General features: G+C 37.8%; 1 protein-coding gene across 1 annotated transcript in view; it reads right to left on the bottom strand.

The window, feature by feature from the left end:
• The window catches only part of TTN (titin), a 326,833-nt gene that overhangs the window by 76,797 nt on the left and 231,332 nt on the right, over window positions 1–18,704 (bottom strand). Inside the window, 41 exon segments of the mRNA XM_040358499.1 lie at window positions 1–120; window positions 123–150; window positions 1,038–1,186; window positions 1,304–1,618; window positions 2,324–2,567; window positions 2,569–2,623; window positions 2,895–2,973; window positions 2,976–3,020; window positions 3,023–3,190; window positions 3,284–3,512; window positions 3,514–3,602; window positions 3,770–4,069; window positions 4,169–4,298; window positions 4,416–4,448; window positions 4,985–5,098; window positions 5,100–5,134; window positions 6,853–7,161; window positions 8,031–8,070; window positions 8,072–8,242; window positions 8,244–8,350; window positions 8,353–8,461; window positions 11,091–11,281; window positions 11,367–11,675; window positions 11,992–12,291; window positions 12,405–12,698; window positions 12,812–13,096; window positions 13,207–13,503; window positions 13,600–13,899; window positions 14,009–14,311; window positions 14,466–14,840; window positions 14,943–15,245; window positions 15,329–15,628; window positions 15,713–15,991; window positions 16,081–16,386; window positions 16,476–16,672; window positions 16,765–16,870; window positions 17,036–17,335; window positions 17,434–17,733; window positions 17,838–17,953; window positions 18,081–18,267; window positions 18,364–18,660. Coding sequence (XP_040214433.1) covers window positions 1–120; window positions 123–150; window positions 1,038–1,186; window positions 1,304–1,618; window positions 2,324–2,567; window positions 2,569–2,623; window positions 2,895–2,973; window positions 2,976–3,020; window positions 3,023–3,190; window positions 3,284–3,512; window positions 3,514–3,602; window positions 3,770–4,069; window positions 4,169–4,298; window positions 4,416–4,448; window positions 4,985–5,098; window positions 5,100–5,134; window positions 6,853–7,161; window positions 8,031–8,070; window positions 8,072–8,242; window positions 8,244–8,350; window positions 8,353–8,461; window positions 11,091–11,281; window positions 11,367–11,675; window positions 11,992–12,291; window positions 12,405–12,698; window positions 12,812–13,096; window positions 13,207–13,503; window positions 13,600–13,899; window positions 14,009–14,311; window positions 14,466–14,840; window positions 14,943–15,245; window positions 15,329–15,628; window positions 15,713–15,991; window positions 16,081–16,386; window positions 16,476–16,672; window positions 16,765–16,870; window positions 17,036–17,335; window positions 17,434–17,733; window positions 17,838–17,953; window positions 18,081–18,267; window positions 18,364–18,660 — 8,214 coding nt within the window.

The raw sequence follows: 18,704 nt of genomic DNA, 5'->3' as shown, positions 1-18,704 counted from the left end.
CTGTTCTGTCTTTGGCTTCAATAATATCCGTGACATCACCTGGTTCCCCAACACCAGCAGCATTAACAGCTCTTACTCTGAATCTATAGAAACTTCCTTCTTTCAGTCCAGGTACAACAACTTGGTTCCTCTGATTTCTTTATCTTTTGCCTTTAAAAATGTAAATGTCAGTTAATTGAGATAATGATATGAGTGATCTCTAAATAACATAAAACAAAAAATATTATAATGCAGCCACACAGGGCAACTCATAGGCCTCGTACACACGGCCGAGTTTCTCTGCAAAAACCAGCAAGAAACTTGTGGGAGATATTTTTTTGCCGAGGAAACCGGTCGTGTGTACATTTCTGTTGAGGACACTGTCGACGAGACAAAAAGAGAACATGTTCTCTATTTCCTTGACGGGAATGAAGAAAATTGGCTTGTCGAGTTTCTCAACGGCTTCCCAAGGAACTCGACGAGCAAAACGATGTGTTTCGCCCATAGAGTTTCTCGGTCGTGTGTACGAGGCCATAGTTATAGTTTAAAGTGGTTTTAAAGTTACAAGTTTGTTTTACCTTAATGCATTACCTGCATTAAGGTTTAAAAAAAACTTTCACTGCTTCACCCATCCCTAATACTTACCTGAGTCCTGTATCAATATAGCCCTGTGCCTGTCTGCAGCAACACTGCTCTCTCGCTTCCTGGTCTCCCATGGCAGATTGATAGCAATGAGAACTAGTGGCTCCTGCTGCTGTCAATGAAATCCAGTGAGGAGGGAACAGGGGTGGGGCAAAGCCATGCTGTGTGTGTCTATGTACACAAACAGCCCAGTTTAGGAGCAAGCCCGCACATCTGCCCCGACAGAAAACGGTTTGCTATAAAGGAAAACACAAGAGAGGGGAAGCAGAGAGCACCAGTGGGGACCCCAGAAGAGGAGGGGCCCCTCTGTGCAATACCAGTGCACCAAACAGGTAAGTATAAACATATTTTTTTATTTTAGGTAGGTCTTTAGAACCACTTTGTTATATGCATTTATATTACTGTCTTCTACCAACCTTTTCCCACTCCTCCTTTCCTTCTTCCTTGTACTCCACAAAATATCCTGTAATTGGAGACCCACCATCTTTAGAGGGTGGAACCCATTCTAGATCAGCAGTAGACTTTGTCCAATCAGTAACTTTTGGAATTGGTGGTCCGGGTGGAGCTACAAAAAAGATATATGTAAACATGTATGAATATATATATATATATATATATATATATATATATATAGCAAATCAAAAACAATAGTTAAATATCTGCTAAGGCTGAGTGCACTCACATATTGGGTCTCTTGCAGTTGCAGGATCAGATGGCATACTTGGAGGGCCAACTCCAGCTCTATTTATAGCCAGCACACGATACTGATAATCGCATCCCTCAATGAGTCCTGTAACTTTGTAAGAAACACCCAGTGTCATAATCTTGATTGGATCACGGTTTACTCTCTTCCATCTCTTTCCTGTAGTCTCTTTAAGTTCCAGCCAGTAGCCTGTCACAGGTGAGCCACCATCATATTCAGGCTCTTCCCAGTTGACAGTCATAGAATCTCGTGAAATACTGCTGACTGATGGCTTTTCACATTGTCCTGGAACAGCTATAAATAAAAGAATAAGTATGTTATGGAAATATAATTATCACATGTAGATATTTAAGGGTTAATGGCATTTTTGTCAGATTCAGGATTACTGCATTTAAATGCTAAGGGAGTTCCTATTCCCTTTGAAAACTTACTGTAGCTGGACAGTAAGTCTGGCTTTGGAGGAAACAAAGCTGGGTAAAAGAAGAAGACACCAGCAACTGCCTGTGCTCTATATGTGCATGTGAAATTGATCATTGACTGGTCTGGCCATTATAATTCCAAACTCCCTAATTTTAAATTAATTATTGTTTCATTGAGTGGGTAGATGAATATTACTTTGTGGGATACTTGAAGCAGGATATAGATAGATTTGATGTGACTGCATGTTACATAGTTACTTACTTAGTGAGACTGAATAAAGACACAGGCCCATCCAGTTTAACCTACTGTGTATATACGTTTGTGTGTGATTATATGTGTACATGTCACTACAGATTCCCAATAGTTACATAGTTGGTAAGCACATACCATTTATAACTGTGTAACTGGCATCTTTAATATTTTTTATTTAGATAAATAAAAATTTTTACATTTTTGTAAGCACGTAATTTTTTTGAAGACCACTGTAGTCTATAAGACAAATATTTCTCTATCCATGATCTGTATTGTTTGCATTAAAATAAATTTGTGCATAGCATGCCTGAATAATAATAAACTTACAATACAGGTTTCTTGCGGTTTCAGGCTCACTGTCAAGTGGAAGACCAACACCATACTTGTTTTGTGCCATAATGCGAAACACATATTCATGACCCTCAACCAGTTTTGGTATTGTGTAGATGCATTCCTTAGCTTCTTTAGTTACAGGGGACCAAATTTTCCGATTTGCTTCCCTCTTTTCAATAACATAATTTGTAATCTTAGAGCCTCCATCATCTTTTGGTGGAAGCCAAGCCAATGTCATGTTTTTCTGCTGTTATTGCTTCAAATTTAATTGGTCCCTCTGGTGGTCCAGGACGTTCCTGTTAGAAGCAAAAATAAAACATTTTAAAATTAACTTATTAAAACCTAAGAACTGGATTTAGTAAAAAAGTTAAATGAGCATCATTGTCAACTTGTTTTAAGAAACCCAATTTAATTTATTTATGATAAAATGTTGAAAACACATTTCTGGTTGGTTGCTTAAGTATACAGGACATCAATTTTTTTTGAACTAGCATTAATAAATAGCCAACTATTAACATTTGTGCCAAAAGCAAATACTAATAAAATTCATAACTGTCTGTATTTACCAAGTACATTCAATCGCATTTCCTTGGAATCAGCACCCAGATTGTTCTCAGCTGTCAGAGTGTATAAGGCTGTATCTTTCGACGAGACTGATGAATTACCAATGTGCAGTCATTTTCACCAACGACTTGTTAACATGCTGGTCATACTGCACTGGTAGTTTGTCATCTGGCTTGTTTGTAGATGCTTTGTACCATTTCAATGTGGGGAATGGGCAACCCTTAATCTTGGCCAGAATGTTGATATCTGTACCTTCTTCAACTTCCAAAAATTCTTTAAGCTCAATTGAAGGAGGACCTATTGAAAGAGAATGGAACAATAGCAATGAATATACAAGAATTGTATAATAATTTGCATATTAACATAACAGAATATTTTTTTTCTACATACATGTCTGGTCTTTTACAGCTACTGGGCCAGCAGTTGAAGATGGCTTGCTAATTCCAGCCTCATTCACAGCTCTGACGCGGAACTCATATTCTCCACCCTCCTTCAGGTCTTCAACAATGAATTTTGTTTCTTCCACATCCCGTTTGTTACATTGCTTCCAGGTTTCTTTGCCTTCTCCACTTGGATCCCAAACTAAGCGTTCAATAATATAATGGGTTACAGGTGCCCCCACCATCATTCTTTGGTGGCCTCCAGGTTAATGCAACAGAATTCTTTGTCACAAGGCCAACCTTTAGACGAGTTGGTGGTTCGGGTGGATCTATAGAACAAAAACATAAACTACTGTTAAGTTTAATAGAAAAAAAAAAAAAGTACTGTCAAGTTTAAACAATAACAGTATTGCTAAAATGTTAGAGACACAAAACATTCAACTCAATGAGCAAAGTTGTTAATATAACATCCTACATAGCTTTTATATATACTTACGGATAGGATCTCTTGCTCTTGTTCTCTGGATGGTTGAAATTGGAGGTCCAGTGCCAAATCTATTTTCTGCTGTTACCCTGAAGAAATATTCCTGTCCATCAATGAGGTCAGGTACAGTAAATGAAGTGCCTGCACAGTCAGTAGCAACCTTGCCCCATGATTTTGCTTCCACTGTCTTCTTTTCAATGATGTAGTTCCTAATTCTGTCTCCACCATCATTATCTGGGGCTTTCCATGTGAGTTTAGCAGTAGATCTAGTGACATCGCCAACTTTTAGATCCTTTGGAGGCCCAGGAGCATCTGTAGTGTAAAGTATTTATTAAATATACCATATCTTTTATGTACTTCCCTCATGCAAGATGACAAGAACTTCACATTACTCAATGAATATAATCTTACCCAGAACATTGACCCTGACATTGACAGTTTTCTGGCCAGCTTTGTTCTTGGCAGTGATGCTGTATTTTCCAGAGTGTCCTCTTTTACACTCAGGAATTATAATAACTGAAGTAGTGTCAGTTGCTTCAACCTAAAGAAAAAAATCAGAATAGTTTATTCTTAATATTTTAATATTTATATTATATACCTGTATATAACATTTGAAAAATGAGACAATAAATACTGAATACAAATATTAACTACATACTTGTGAATCAACTGGAATATTGTGGACTTGATCCTGTATGGGAAAAAGGATATAAAAGGATAAATATTTACTGAAATCCTTTACTATGTTTAGGATAATGGTGACTATATCCAAAAACATAGGTCTGTTTATAAATGTTTTCACAGAAGATTCTTGCAGGATTCACATAAGATTCACATACTTTTCAAATGGATTCAATTGTAAAAATGTTTAAACCTTTAAAAAAAATGTAATGGGACCCTATAGCATCTGTCTAAAGATTCAGCACAAACATCTACATGAGATGAACTGTTATGGATATTTTTTTTCACTCTGTATATCTCTGAATTATTATTTTTTTACCATTAGTAAAAATATACTATAGTTTCAATTATGTTCTTCCAATAGAATATACGGAACTGCCAACTTGTTATAATGTATTTTTGTTACATGTTAGAAGAAGGAATTAATGTGGAAGAAGGTGGAATGCTACTGTAAAACTGAGCATAAGGAAACAGTGGCATGTTAGCAAAGAAATAAAGTAATTTATAAGAAAATCTATTTCTGAAGCTCATTGTGCCTCATTTTACCTTTATTTCTTTCTGTGCCACTCCATCAAACTCCCAGGATGTTTTGGGTACAGGGCGGCCTCTGATGATGGCAGAAATTTTGATTTGGCTACCAGCACGACAGTTCAGATAGTCTTTGTGCCTTCAGATCAATTGAGATATCTGGCTCCTCTGTAGAGGGGTAAATAAAACACATGTTTAAAACTTGCACGTTAAAATGTATACTTTGCCAGTCAAATTGGTATAATACCTAGGGTCTGTCGTAACAATAGGTTAAAGATCTCAAGGCTGGGGTGATACATTGTATGTTCATGCATAAAAATAAACTGTCCCCACACCAGTGTAAATTTAGTCGACGAACACTATTTTAAATGACTATAATATGACTAAAATAGTTCAGATGACTGAAATACAACTAAAACTAAAATGGTATTTGTGCTGGGTACTCATATGGGTGGGTTAGGTGCGTTAAATGCACCACTCTGTATACTACCTAAAAATGACAGGTAATGGCTAGGATCATACGTTCGTCCTCTGTATGGTAGCTGAGCTGCCTTTCACACCATCCTGTCCCCTCCCCTACATTTGACGATACAAGGGATTTCTTATCTTCCTCAGAGGGATACAGAGTGGTGTCCTTAATGCACCTAACCCATGTGAGTACCCAGCATTGGGGTTTTATTTGTCTGCACAATAAAAAGTTTTAAACGATATCAAGCCATGGAGTTTCTTTTTACCATTTTCCATGTGAGGAGACAGCACCAGTAAGCAGCTTTGAAACAGACAGCCTGCCTAAAGTCATAAGCATGTTTGACTAAACTTAACTGTGAGATCACACACTCAGAGGTGAGTAGCCATTACCTGAGGGTGGGGAGCACCAGACTGTGAACACCGTAGCAAGTGTTTGTCACATTTTTTTGAAGTTACTAAATATATATCAAAAATAACTTTATATCAACTACATTGGACAGATTTTCCATATTGAATTAGAATATCACTGTTTTATGCACTACAGCACTTATGATTCACGTTTGTGACACTATAATTTTATGAATTATCTAATTATTATATCCTACTGTGTGGTGCTATATTTATATATTTGATTTATTTGCATGTTTTCAATAGTATAAACTTACATATATATTAATTAATATATTAATTAATATATATTTACAGTGGTGTGTGACATATATGACAGTATAATTTATAGATAAAAAAAAAATCATTCATTTTAATTTGGGAAGATTTTTGGGTGAGATAGTGCAGAATGTTTGTATATCACAATGGTTAATCTGTGCCTGCAGTGCATGTTCAACCTCAATACCATAAATAATAACATGTTATTAGATTTTTACTCCAGGAGTATATGAGTTTGGCAATTCTAGAGAAATGTTTAAATAATGCATTACAATTTAACTAAACCTATTAAATTTTAGTAGACTAAAATGTACTGGAGATTTTAGTCGACTAAAATGTGCTGGAGGTTTTAGTCGACTAAAACGTACTGGAGATATTAGTCAACAAATCAATTCAGATTACTAAAATACGACTAAAACTAAAATCCCATCTTAGTCAAAAGTCTATGACTAAAAGTAAATTGAAATTTGACGTAAAAATTAACACTATCCTACACCTGTCCCTAATTGCACGTTGCAAGCTATTCTGAACTATATCAAGGTGCCTATAGAGTCTCATGTAAAAACCTTCTCCAAAGAAACAACTAAAAGGGTAAGACATTTTTTTTAAATCATTATTTTAGGTATGCAGTGTAAAGGGGAGCACACAGCAAAGGTATAGTGGGGGTTTCTCAAATTTGAGTGTAAAATGGGAGGTTAGGTTAGGTTGACAATATGAAACAAAATACGGTTCAGTTACTATATTTGTTGTACCTTGTATTTCCTTGACAGGTATTTCTCCAGTTGCCAGGCTGGGCTCAGATTCACCAGCAGCATTAACTGCCTTAACTCTGAATCTGTATTTCTTGAGTTCTTGAAGGTTGGGGACCACACATTCACAAGTGGGAAAGAGCTTGTCAGGTTCATTGACCTTCTTCCATTCCAAGGTGCCTTCTTCCTGCATTTCCACCAAGTAGCCCTTTATTGGGCTGCCACCATCTTTTTCTGGTTTCTTCCAGGCAAGAGACACACTGTTCTTGGTTTTGTCTTTCACATCTGGGCAAGAGGGAGCACCTGGTGCAACTATAACCAAAAACACAAATATATATATTTTTTTACAAATGTGTTTTTTATTTTTGAATATAATGTTTTGTAACCATTTTTAATACAGTATACTTGAAAAGCATTTTAAATCAGCCTTATTTTTAAGGGCTGATTCACACAACCTGCAGAGAGACATGTTCAGTTTTCATCTGCAGGCTAGTGTCCGTGGAGGATGGTGCCTTGTGTTTTTACAATGCAAGGCACCGTTTTCCTCTATTTTGTAAATTATAGAAATGCCTCAACTCAAAATGTCATTCATTTATATGCCACCACAGCTTAGCAGTGTTGAAGAGTATTAAAATGGATTTATAAGAAAATAATAATTATTTTTTTCTTGGGGATATTCCACCCAGTAGTATAAATGTCTCCTGTTTCAAATTTTTATTTAATGGAGCCTGAACAGAAAAAATATAGTGGTTTCCAAAGCAAGTTTACCAGATTTTATAAGGATTGCAGCAGTCTAAACTGCTGATTTTTCCCATGAATACCATGGACCTATTGGAATTTTGATCACTCTGTATTACTACATAGAGGAGATCTAAAAAAAAACAGGATTTGAGTTTTTTTTTATCTTTAAAAGTGAATACTCTAACTTATAAATACTCCTTAATACTCTTAACTATATAGTCTCTATAGGCATCTGCTACTTTTATATTTGAATTCTGAAAGTAAACTGTATAAAAGTCATACTGCAATTGGTAATGCTGTTAAATTGATTATTAAAAGTAACACTTAAAAAAAAAAAGCATTCATTCAACAGTAATTCAATGGCAATGTTATATAGTGGTCTAAAAACAAGTTTAAAAATGTATGTGTTTAAAGTGTTACAGATTTTCAACTCATACTACAGATTGGATCAGCAGCCAGAGCAGGATCTGATGGCTCACTTTGGGGGGCCCACTCCAGCAGCATTGATAGCCATGGACCCTGATTGGTATTCCACACCTTCAATCAAGCGCAGTACATTGAATTCTAGACCTTTCACAGCAGGTTTAGTGACTGGTGCTCTGTTTACACGTCCCCAATATACTCCTCCAACTTCTCTCTTCTCCAGCCAATAGGCCAGTGATTGGAGAGCCGCCATTGTCCAAAGGAGGCTCCCAGGATACCAACATAGAGGATCTGGTGTAGTCAGACACTTTAGGTTTCTTTGGAGCTCCAGGAAGCCAAATGGATCCTTTATTACCACCTTGTCAGACAGGCAGTCATCACTGATACCGTATTTGTTAACTGCTCTAACACGGAATTGATATTCTCCATCAGTTGTGAGCTTCCAGATCTGAAAATAAATCATTTGCACATTTATTAGCTTTCCTCAGGTGTTGTAAACATTAGATTTCTTTAGTATATATATATATATATATATATATATATTATATAATATACACACCAGTATCTTACAAAAGTTGAGTACACCCCTCACATTTTTGTAAATGTTTTATTATATTTTTTCATGTAACAACAAGAAATTACACTTTGCTACAATGTAAAGTAGTTAGTGTACAGCTGTATAACAGTACATTTTCTGTCCCTCAAAATAGTTCAACACACAGCCGTTAATGTTAAACCACAGACAACAAAAGTTAGTTTACCTTAAGTAAAAATGTCCAAATTGGGCCAAACGTGTCAATATTTTGTGTGGCCACCATAATTTTCCAGCACTGCCTTAACCCTCTTGGGCATGGAGTTCACCAGAGCTTCAGAGGTTGCCACTGGAGTCCTCTTCCACTCCTCCATGACGACATCACGGAGCTGGTGGGTGTTGGAGACCTTGCGCTTCTCCACCTTCTGTTTGAGGATGCCCTGCAGATGCTCAAAAGGGTTTAGGTCTGGAGACATGCTTGGCCAGTCTTCTTCAGTAAGGCAGTGGTCTTCTTGGAGGTGTGTTTGGGGTCGTTATCATGTTGCAATACTGACCTGATCTGAGCACTGACAGGCTGACCCCCACCCCATTCAACCTCTGCAGCAATGCTGGCAGCACTCATACATCTATTTCCCAAAGACAACCTCTGGATATGACGCTGAGCAGGTGCACTCAACTTCTTTGGTCGACCATGGTGTGGCCTGTTCTGAGTGGAACCTGTCTTTTTAAACTGCTGTATGGTCTTCGCCACTGTGTTGCAGCTCAGTTTCAGGGTCATGACAATCTTCTTATAGCCTAGGGCATCTTTATGTAGAGCAGTTCTCTGCCATGAGGTGCCATGTTAAACTTCCAGTGACCAGTATGAGAGCGTGAGACCGATAACACCAAATTTTTAACACATGCTCCCCATTCACACCTGAGACCTTGTAACACTAACGAGTCACATGACAGCGGGGAGGGAAATTGACTAATTGAGCCTGATTTGGACATTTTTACTTAGGGGTGTACTCACTTTTGTTGCCAGTGGTTTAGAAATTAATGGCTCTGTGCTGAGGGGAAAACAAATTAACACAATATATATCGTTTATTTTTTCGCAATTTACGAAATCTACAAACTATTTGGTGTGACTGCCCTTTGCTTCAAACCAGCATCAATTCTTAGGCCGCGTACACACGATCGGTCAAAACCGATGAAAACGGACTGAAGGACCGTTTCATCGGTTAACCGATGAAGCTGACTGATGGTCTGATGTGCCTATACACCATCGGTTAAAAAAACGATTGTGTCAGAACGCAGTGACGTAAAACACATGACGTGCTGAAAAAAATGAAGTTCAATGCTTCCAAGCATGCGTCGACTTGATTCTGAGCATGCACGGCTTTTTGACCGATGCTTTTGCATACTAACGATCGGTTTTGACCTATCGGTTAGGCGTCCATCGGTTCAATTTTAAAGCAAGTTCTCTTTTTTTGACCGAAGGATAACTGACCAATGGGGCCCACACACGATCGGTTTGGACCAATGAAACGGTCCTTCAGTCCGTTTTCATCGGTTTTGACCAATCGTGTGTACGCGGCCTTACACTTCCACACTTTGAACACTTGCACAAAGTCAGGGATTTTAAAGGATTAGATTCAGGTATATGATTAACCAATTATACCATGCGGATGCTAATTATCATCAATTTACTATGTAGGTTGAAACACAGTCATTAACTGAAGCAAAAACTGCTGTGTAGGAGGCTTAAAGGTGGGTGAGGAACAGCCAGACACTGCTATTAAGGTGGGTTTGTGGAAGACAGTTTAATGCCACAGGCCATACATCATGGCAAGAGTGAGCACAGCAACAAGAGACAAGGTAGTTATATTGCATCAGCAAGGTCTCTCCCAAGCAAAGATTTCTAAGCAGACTGGAGTTTCAAGATGTGCTGTTTAAGCTCTTTTGAAGAAGCACAAAGAAATGGGCAATGCTGAGGTTCGTAGAGGCCGTGGTCGACAGCCAATGTCATTAAGAACTATCTTAAGCATACCGAAGAACAAGGAGTCCAGGAAGTGATTGTTTGACCCAGACAGAGCCCTGATCGCAACATTATGGAGTTTTTGAGAGACATAAAAATTTCAGGCAGCCTACAACGACAGAAGAACTGTGGCTAGTTCTCCAAGATGTTTGGACCAACCTACCTGCCGAGTTCCTTTAGAAACTGTGTACAAATGTACCTAAAAGAATTCATGAGGTTTGACAACAAAGGGTGGTCACACCAAATATTGATTTGATTTGGATTTCACTCATATTCATTTACTTTCCATTTTAATATATCTGTAAAATAAACTAGTAACATTTCCTCCATATAGTAGATTAACATTACACAGAAAAAAAACATGCTAACAACTAATTGGTGTATACAAGCAGCAGCTGCCAATATAGTTATTATCAAATATATTGATATAATCAATAAAATAAATTTAAATGAGGTCTGCTCATTACTATGGATATATACCAAAAGGATAAAGATGACCAATCTGTTGCCATGAATTATTAACTTACGCCATATCTTCTATCAACTACAATGTTGGAAACCTCTTCCCATTCTGACTTCTTCTTGCTTGCATCTCGTTTATCAATTATATAGTTGGTAATTTCACTTCCGCCATTATCCAATGGCGCATCCCAGATCAAGTAGCAGGATTCAGCTTTGATGTCAGTCACTTGCAGGTTTCTTGGTGGTGAAGGGCGGTCTAGTTAAATAAAGCAATTAAAACAAGTTTTATATGAGAAAAACATATTTAATTTTGTTTATAGAAACTGAAATAATATATTTACCAAAGACCTCCACATTGGCAGTACGATTTGCAGCTCCAAGGCGGTTTGAAGCTGTAATTATGTAGGTTCCCTTATCACCTCTCTGGGCATTGGGAATGCTAACTTCTGATTTAGCTTCACTTCTTGAAAGTTCTTGCTTTGCAATCTTCATGGATGGTGGTACTTTTTCAATAACTACATCATTTTTGGACCATTCAATCTTTGGCATTGGAAGACCAGTGATTTCTGCTGGGATGTTGACAGGTTCTCCTGCCTTAACTTTAATGGTGTCACCTCTGACAGCCAAACGGAGAGTAACTGTAGGGGCAACTGTGAAGGAACGATTGACTGAATGGTTAGTTGCCAAACATTTTAATTACCTTTAAAATTATTTTATTATAGCAATATATAAATCAATTTGCAAAGCATGTGAATATGTAACTTGCAATTTTTTTTTCATAATATTATGTAACAAAAAAATATATTTATCAAATCGCCAACAATTCATACAATTCATGGTTTGTCATTGATTAGATTTATGACCTTTGTGATTATCCAAAGATCAGACAGACCAGCAAAGATAATAAACATAATAACAAACTCCTATTTGACTATCACTAACTTCAACTCAAATTGTAGAATATACCTTCATCATCTTGAATAACCACATTGAGAGGCAGAGAAGGTTCACTTTCACCAATTTCGTTGACAGCTTTGGCACGGAATTCATACATGTGCAATTCTGCGAGGTTTTCCACTAAGAAGGAAGTCTCTGGAACCAGCCTTTTATTGCATCTTTCAAACTCTGTGGCATCATGTCGACGTTTCTCAATAATATAGCCTATAATAGGGCTGCCACCATCATTACGAGGAGGTTTCCAGTCCAGTGTGACTGATGACTTTGTTCTTTCAGTGTAGGTGAATCTTTCTGGTGAACCAGGAGGACCTACAATAAAAGAATGTGTGTGAGGCACTGTTTAAATACAAAACTGAGTCAATCTAACTTTCAGATAGTTGCTAATGGTAAATATACAAATAAAAAATCATATCCTATTTTACCTTGGGGATCAACTGCAAGAATTGGCCCCAATTCAACAGGTGGACCACAGCCAAACTTGTTTTTACAAATGACACGGAACATATACTCTTGTCCTTCTAGAAGGCCTGTAATGTCACACTTAGATCTTTCTGTATCAATTGGCTGTCTCCAAATGTGCATTTTAGCATCCCTCCTTTCAATTATGAAGCCTGTGATGTCACTGCCGCCATCATCAATAGGATCAGACCAGTTAAGCAAAGCCATCTTTCTGTTAACCACTACAGGTTTTAGCTCAGTTACTGGTCCAGGCACATCTGGAAAACAAGAACATTGTAAGCAATGTTTCATTGTATTAGCTTTTCATTTCAAGCAAAATTAAGACGCTTCAAAGTATTAGAGTTATATTCTTAGAAACAACATTTCTTACCAAATATTTCAACTCTTGTTGCAGCAGATTTGGTACCACTTTCATTGCTAGCAGTGATAATGTATCTTCCATGGTCTTTTCTTTCTGCACTTGCAATTGTAAGTACAGATGAGTTGCCCTCATTAATTATTTCGGCTGTCTCTTTGTTCAGTTCTCCATCTTCTACTGTCCATTCAATTTTAGGTGCAGGGCGTCCAAAGACAGTGGCAGGAATTTTTAGAGTCTGGCCAGCCAGAATCTGGATACCCTCTCTTACTGAAAGGTCCAATTCAACAACCGGAGGTTCTAAAGTTAAATAAAAAAAAGTTGTGGTTAAATTTCCCCTGAGCATGGAATACAGAATAGATTGCAAAACCGCCATTATTTATAATTTTCAATACATAACAAAAACATACCTTGTGGTTCTAGCACTGTAATGGGTTCAGTTACACCTGGAGGCCCTTCTCCAGCTGAATTTACAGCGCTTACACGGACTTTGTAATCTGCTCCCTCTCTAATACCTTTAACAGTGTATTTGCGAAGTTTAATTGGCCTGTCTGTGCAGCGTGACCATTCCTTGCTGCCCATAAGCTCTTTGTCAACAAAGTAGCCAGTAATCTCTCCACCACCATTATAAAGAGGAGGATCCCATTCTAACTCAATAGCAGATGAACTTGTGTCAATAATTCTTGGAGCTGGAGGTCCTGGCAGCACTATTATAAAAAAAAAAAAAAGAAAATATAAGGGGGTAAAGTACTACTTACAGCAAAAAAAATAATCTTTTTGATTTTGTGCAGTATGTTACTCACATATTGGATCTTGTGCAGTCTTTGGATCAGATGGTACACTGAACTTTCCAACACCACCTGCATTTTCTGCACACACTCTAAATATGTATGTAAGGCCCTCCAGAAGGTCATCAGCTCGGGTTTCAAGAGCATTAATCAGGTTTCTATTAACTCGAGCCCAGTGAGTGCTGTTAATTTCACGTTTCTCAATCCAGTAACCTAAAATTGGACTTCCATTGTCTTTGGGCTCCTTCCATTTGACCAACATACTGTTGGCTGTAACATCGTCAATTTCTGGCTTTTCTGGTGCGTCTGGAGGAGCTGTGGATAAATGCAAGCATTTAGCTAATCTCTGTTTTCTTGGTAAAAGCATATTTTTTTTTTTATAAATGTTATATAAAAATTCCTACTGCAGGCAGAAAACACTTACTAAATGGATCTTTAGCAAGAAGTGGCTGAGAGACACATGGAGGTCCGGGGCCAAATCTATTTTCAGCTGTTACACGGAAAATGTATTCCTTGTCTTCAATTAGTTTAGTGACTGGATATTTGCAGTGTCTCAATGTGGATGTCACAATCACCCAGCCAATTTCAGCCCTGGAATTATCCTTCTTCTCTAAGATATAGTTCATGATTTCACTACCACCATCATCCAGTGGAGGCTCCCAAATGCATACAACAGAGTTTTTCCTCACGTCTTCAAATACAAAATTCACAGGAGGTCCAGGTACATCTGAAAATCATAAAAAGCATGATAAAAACTGTTAGCAAAATGACCATAATATGACACACCGTACTGTAATATCAGCAAGGAGTAGCATTATTATTGACAATATATTAATGCTGCTTGTGATAGTCATACTTCAGGAAAACAAAGGTTTGCATACCTAGTACATTTACTTCACATGAAGCTTTGGCAACACCATGGTCATTTTCAACCTTTATAGTGAATGTGCCGTGATCCCCACGAATTGAGTCTCTGGCAGACAGCTCAGACTCTCCTTGTCTGCTGTTGTCAACACCCAAACGCTCCGGCAGGCTGAGGTGGAATGGCTCATCTACAATGGCTTCCTTTTTCCTCCTAGGTACTATTTTTTGCACTCTCTTCTTTATCTCTTCTGGTCTTATTACCTCATCATTTCTAAACCATGTAATTGTTGGATATGGTGAACCAGTAATATGTGCATTCACAACAATTTCATCTCCTTGTCTGACTGAAAGTCCAGACTGCAAGCTGCCTGAAAGGAAGACTTTTGGAGGATCTGATAGAAACATAATAAAACATAAATATACATATATTAGTGCTCATGTGGCCAGCTGTATGTTTAAAACGTTAACACATTTTCAAAAAGTTTTTGTCGTACCTATGGGATCTGCAGCTTTAATTCCTAGGGTTGCACGAGAAGGCTCACTAACACCAGCTATATTTTCTGCACGCACACGGTACTGGTATTCTTTTCCTTCTTCCAAACCTTTAACAGTGTAAGATAGCACAGGTACAAGAGATTCATTACATCGTTCCCACTTTTCACCATCTTTAGGTAGCTTCTCAATTATATATCCCATGATCTTGCAGCCTCCATCATACTGAGGAGGTTTCCATGTGATGGTTATGGTCTTTGAAGTTGGATTATGAGTGTCAACATCCACAGGTGGATCTGGCCGCTCTGTAGAATAATGCAGACAATGAATATATTGTTTAAAACTCCTGTGTATTTTAGTTTTTGCAGATAATCAAAACATGACTTACGCTTAGCATCTTCTGCAATGATGGGGTTTCTGAGTTCCAGATATTCTCCTCCACCAATCTTATTTACGGCTTTGACTCTGAAGTAGTACTCTCCATTAGGTATCAAATCTTTAACATTCCACGTTAGTTTGTTCTCTCCAGACATCACTGGTGTGTATGTTCTTCTTCCAGCTTCTCTGCGTTCAAGCACATAGTGCATTATAGGAGTCCCACCATCATATTCTGGAGGCTCCCAAGATATTTTACATGAATTCTTGGTAACGTCAGCTGCCTTGATCTCTTTACATTGACCAGGTAGTCCTTTAAAATGCAAGACATAACCTAATTATTGTGTTTTTTTTTAAACATTGATTATTCTATTGTTTATAAATCAGCAACAATTACCTATAACTTTAACATTGATTGATCCTGTGGTTGAGCCTATCTTGTTCTCCAGTGTAATAGTATAGACTCCGGCATCTCCACGAACAACATTAGAAACATCTAGAGTGGCAGAGGTATAGTCACTTTTAGCAGAAACTCTGTCAGCTATTTTGATTTCTTTTCCATCCTTATGCCAGTTGATAGTCGGTGCAGGCACAGATCTGAATGGCACTGGAATAGTAAGTTTTTCTCCTTCTACCACAACTATATCTTGAGTTTTCAGATCAATGGTTGGGTTACCTGTCAGTAAATTAGAGAAATTATTTAGAAGAAAATAACTATATTGTTTTTCAACATCAAAAATTAAGTAGAAGAGAAAAGAAACTTACAATCTGGGTCTTTAGCGAAGACATTCTCTGAAATTTCAGATGGATCGCTAGCACCAATAGCATTAACAGCTCTGACGCGGAGGATATACTCTTTATCAGGGATGATACCTTCTTCAGCTTTGTACTTTAGGTCCTTAATTGGTCGAGAATTGATTCTCATCCATTTTTCAGTGCCAACTGGGCATGCCTCAACATGGTATCCAATGATAGGACTGCCACCATTCTTGTCTGGAGTCTTCCAAGCAATGGAGATGTGGTTTCTACTGGCATCAGAAACATGTAGCTCAAGAGGTGGTGATGGGGGACCTTAAAAACAGCAAGAAATATTTATATATATAATAATTTTGATTGCTTACTCTGAGGAATCTGACATATCCTTCTGTATGATTACGTACTTGTTGGGTCTTCAATGGCCAATATGTCTGTAGGTTCACTTGGGTGACCAACTCCGGCTTCATTCTCTGCACGAACTTGGAACTGAACTTCTGTGCCCTCAATAACATCTGTTACTTTATAATGGCATTCTGGTCCAGTAGTTCTGCCAGCTTTTACCCAACGTGTAGCCAGCTTCTCTTTCTTTTCAATAACATATCTGAGTGTAAAACAAGATGATGAGTAAGCTTTGCAGTACACTTTAGTGAAAAAAAACCACATTCAAATATGTGTAATTTCCTGATAACTAACCTTTGAATAGGTCTTCCACCGTCATTCTTTGGGGCTTCCCATTTCAGTTCCACATGTCTCTTTGTTACATCTACCACTGTAAGTGCATATGGTGGTCCAGGAGTAGCTAGAAAGCAGATATGATTATTAAGATGTTAAAGTGTTTCATACACAATAATGCAAGTAAAAAAACTTTTATGAAAGTTAAAATAATAAATTATTTCTGCATTTGTTCCAAATGGAATAAATGCATTATGTTATGTAAATACAACAAAAAAATGAGGTAACTTACTAAATGTATCTTTGGCCAGTACTGAGTCCTCCAGCTCACAATAGTCACTTTGTCCAACTGCATTTTCAGCTGCAACACGGAATACATAAAGGGAGCCTTCAGACAGAGGGGTCACTGAGCATTTTGTTTCTTTCACAGTGGTGTCTACTGTCTGCCAGCCTTTGCGCCTAACATCTCTCTTCTCAACAATGTAGTTGGTGATTGGAGAGCCACCATCTCTTTCAGGTTGAGTCCATTTAAGATCTGCTGTATTCTTTGTTATGTTAATAACCTCAAGGAAGCGAGGCGGAGAAGGTGGATCTAAAATAAAAAGAGTAAATCATGAATTAAACACTGAATATTTTCAAATTAAAATGTAAAACAAATTGTAGTTTAGAGGGTAACAAAGGAAAACGTACTCAGTCTCTCTTTGCACAGTACTGGATCACTTGGCTCACTAGGTTCACTTTCTCCAGCCTTGTTTACAGCTCTTACTCTAAACGAATACTCCTGCTTCTCCATGAGGCCTTTCAAAAAGTGTTCTGGGGTAGGGACACCCTCTGCCACTCTGACCCACTCATCGGTGCCTGTCTTCAGCAGTTCAATAACATAGGATTCAATTTTGGCACCACCATCATGCTCTGGTTTCAGCCAGTTCAAGAAGGCAGATGTCTTGGCAACATCTTTAACTGTTGGTTTGCCTGGTGCCCAAGGTGGATCTAGAACACAAGAAAATAAAAAGTAAATAAATATACCATAGACTAACTGTAATAGGTTAAGTCAAGAGCATTTTTGTTAATGTGTACACTTAAAATAAACATACCAATTGGATCTTTTATTAGGATTGGCTCAGTTTCTCTACTTGGTTTTCCAGGACCAGCTAGATTTTCAGCCAGAACACGGAACTGATACTTCTTTTTGTTGGTAAGGCCTTTGACTCTGTTACGGAGTAGAATTTCAAGTTCACAAAATTGTTAAACAGACATTTCTAAATAATAATCTGCAATCATTTAAATATTCTGTTTTGGATAAAGTAATTGTGTTTGGCTTGCCAAAGATTGTGTACCTGTATGTAGGATCTTTCACTGCAGACTTGTTACATCTAATCCATTTTCCAGTTTCTGGATCAAGTCTTTCAACCCAGTATCCAGTGATGGGACTTCCACCATCTTCATCTGGCTCATTCCAGGTCAATGTAACTGCATCTTTACAAATATCAGAAGGTTCAAGGCGAGTTGGTGGGCCAGGTGGATCTGCAAAAAAGAATCAGTACACTATTGTGAGATTCTCACTGGTACTAAAAGCTTAGTTACTGGACCATGTCATATAAAATATCAGTATTTTCTTACCAAATGAATATTTAGCCACCATGGAGTGAGACTGGACTGGCTCCCCAATGCCATACATGTTTTCAGCACTGACTCTGAATATGTATTCCTTAAGAGGTGTCAATTTTGTAGCCTTATATCGAGTTTCTTTAATGGTTGAAGACAGTTTATTCCAGATTTCGCTTCCTACAGCTTTCTGTTCAAGGATGTAGTTTGTGACCTTGGATCCACCATCGTCCCTTGGAGGATTCCATGTCAACACACAAGATTCATTGGTTATCTCAGAAATATCAAAAGCAGCAGGTGGTCCAGGTTTATCTGTGTACATAAAAGCAAAATTATTATAAAGTATGCTGCAACTC

The sequence above is a fragment of the Rana temporaria genome, chromosome 6 (genome assembly GCF_905171775.1).
Source record: "Rana temporaria chromosome 6, aRanTem1.1, whole genome shotgun sequence".
In the NCBI taxonomy this organism is placed as follows: domain Eukaryota; kingdom Metazoa; phylum Chordata; class Amphibia; order Anura; family Ranidae; genus Rana; species Rana temporaria.
This window is presented reverse-complemented; position numbering and strand designations above follow the sequence as displayed.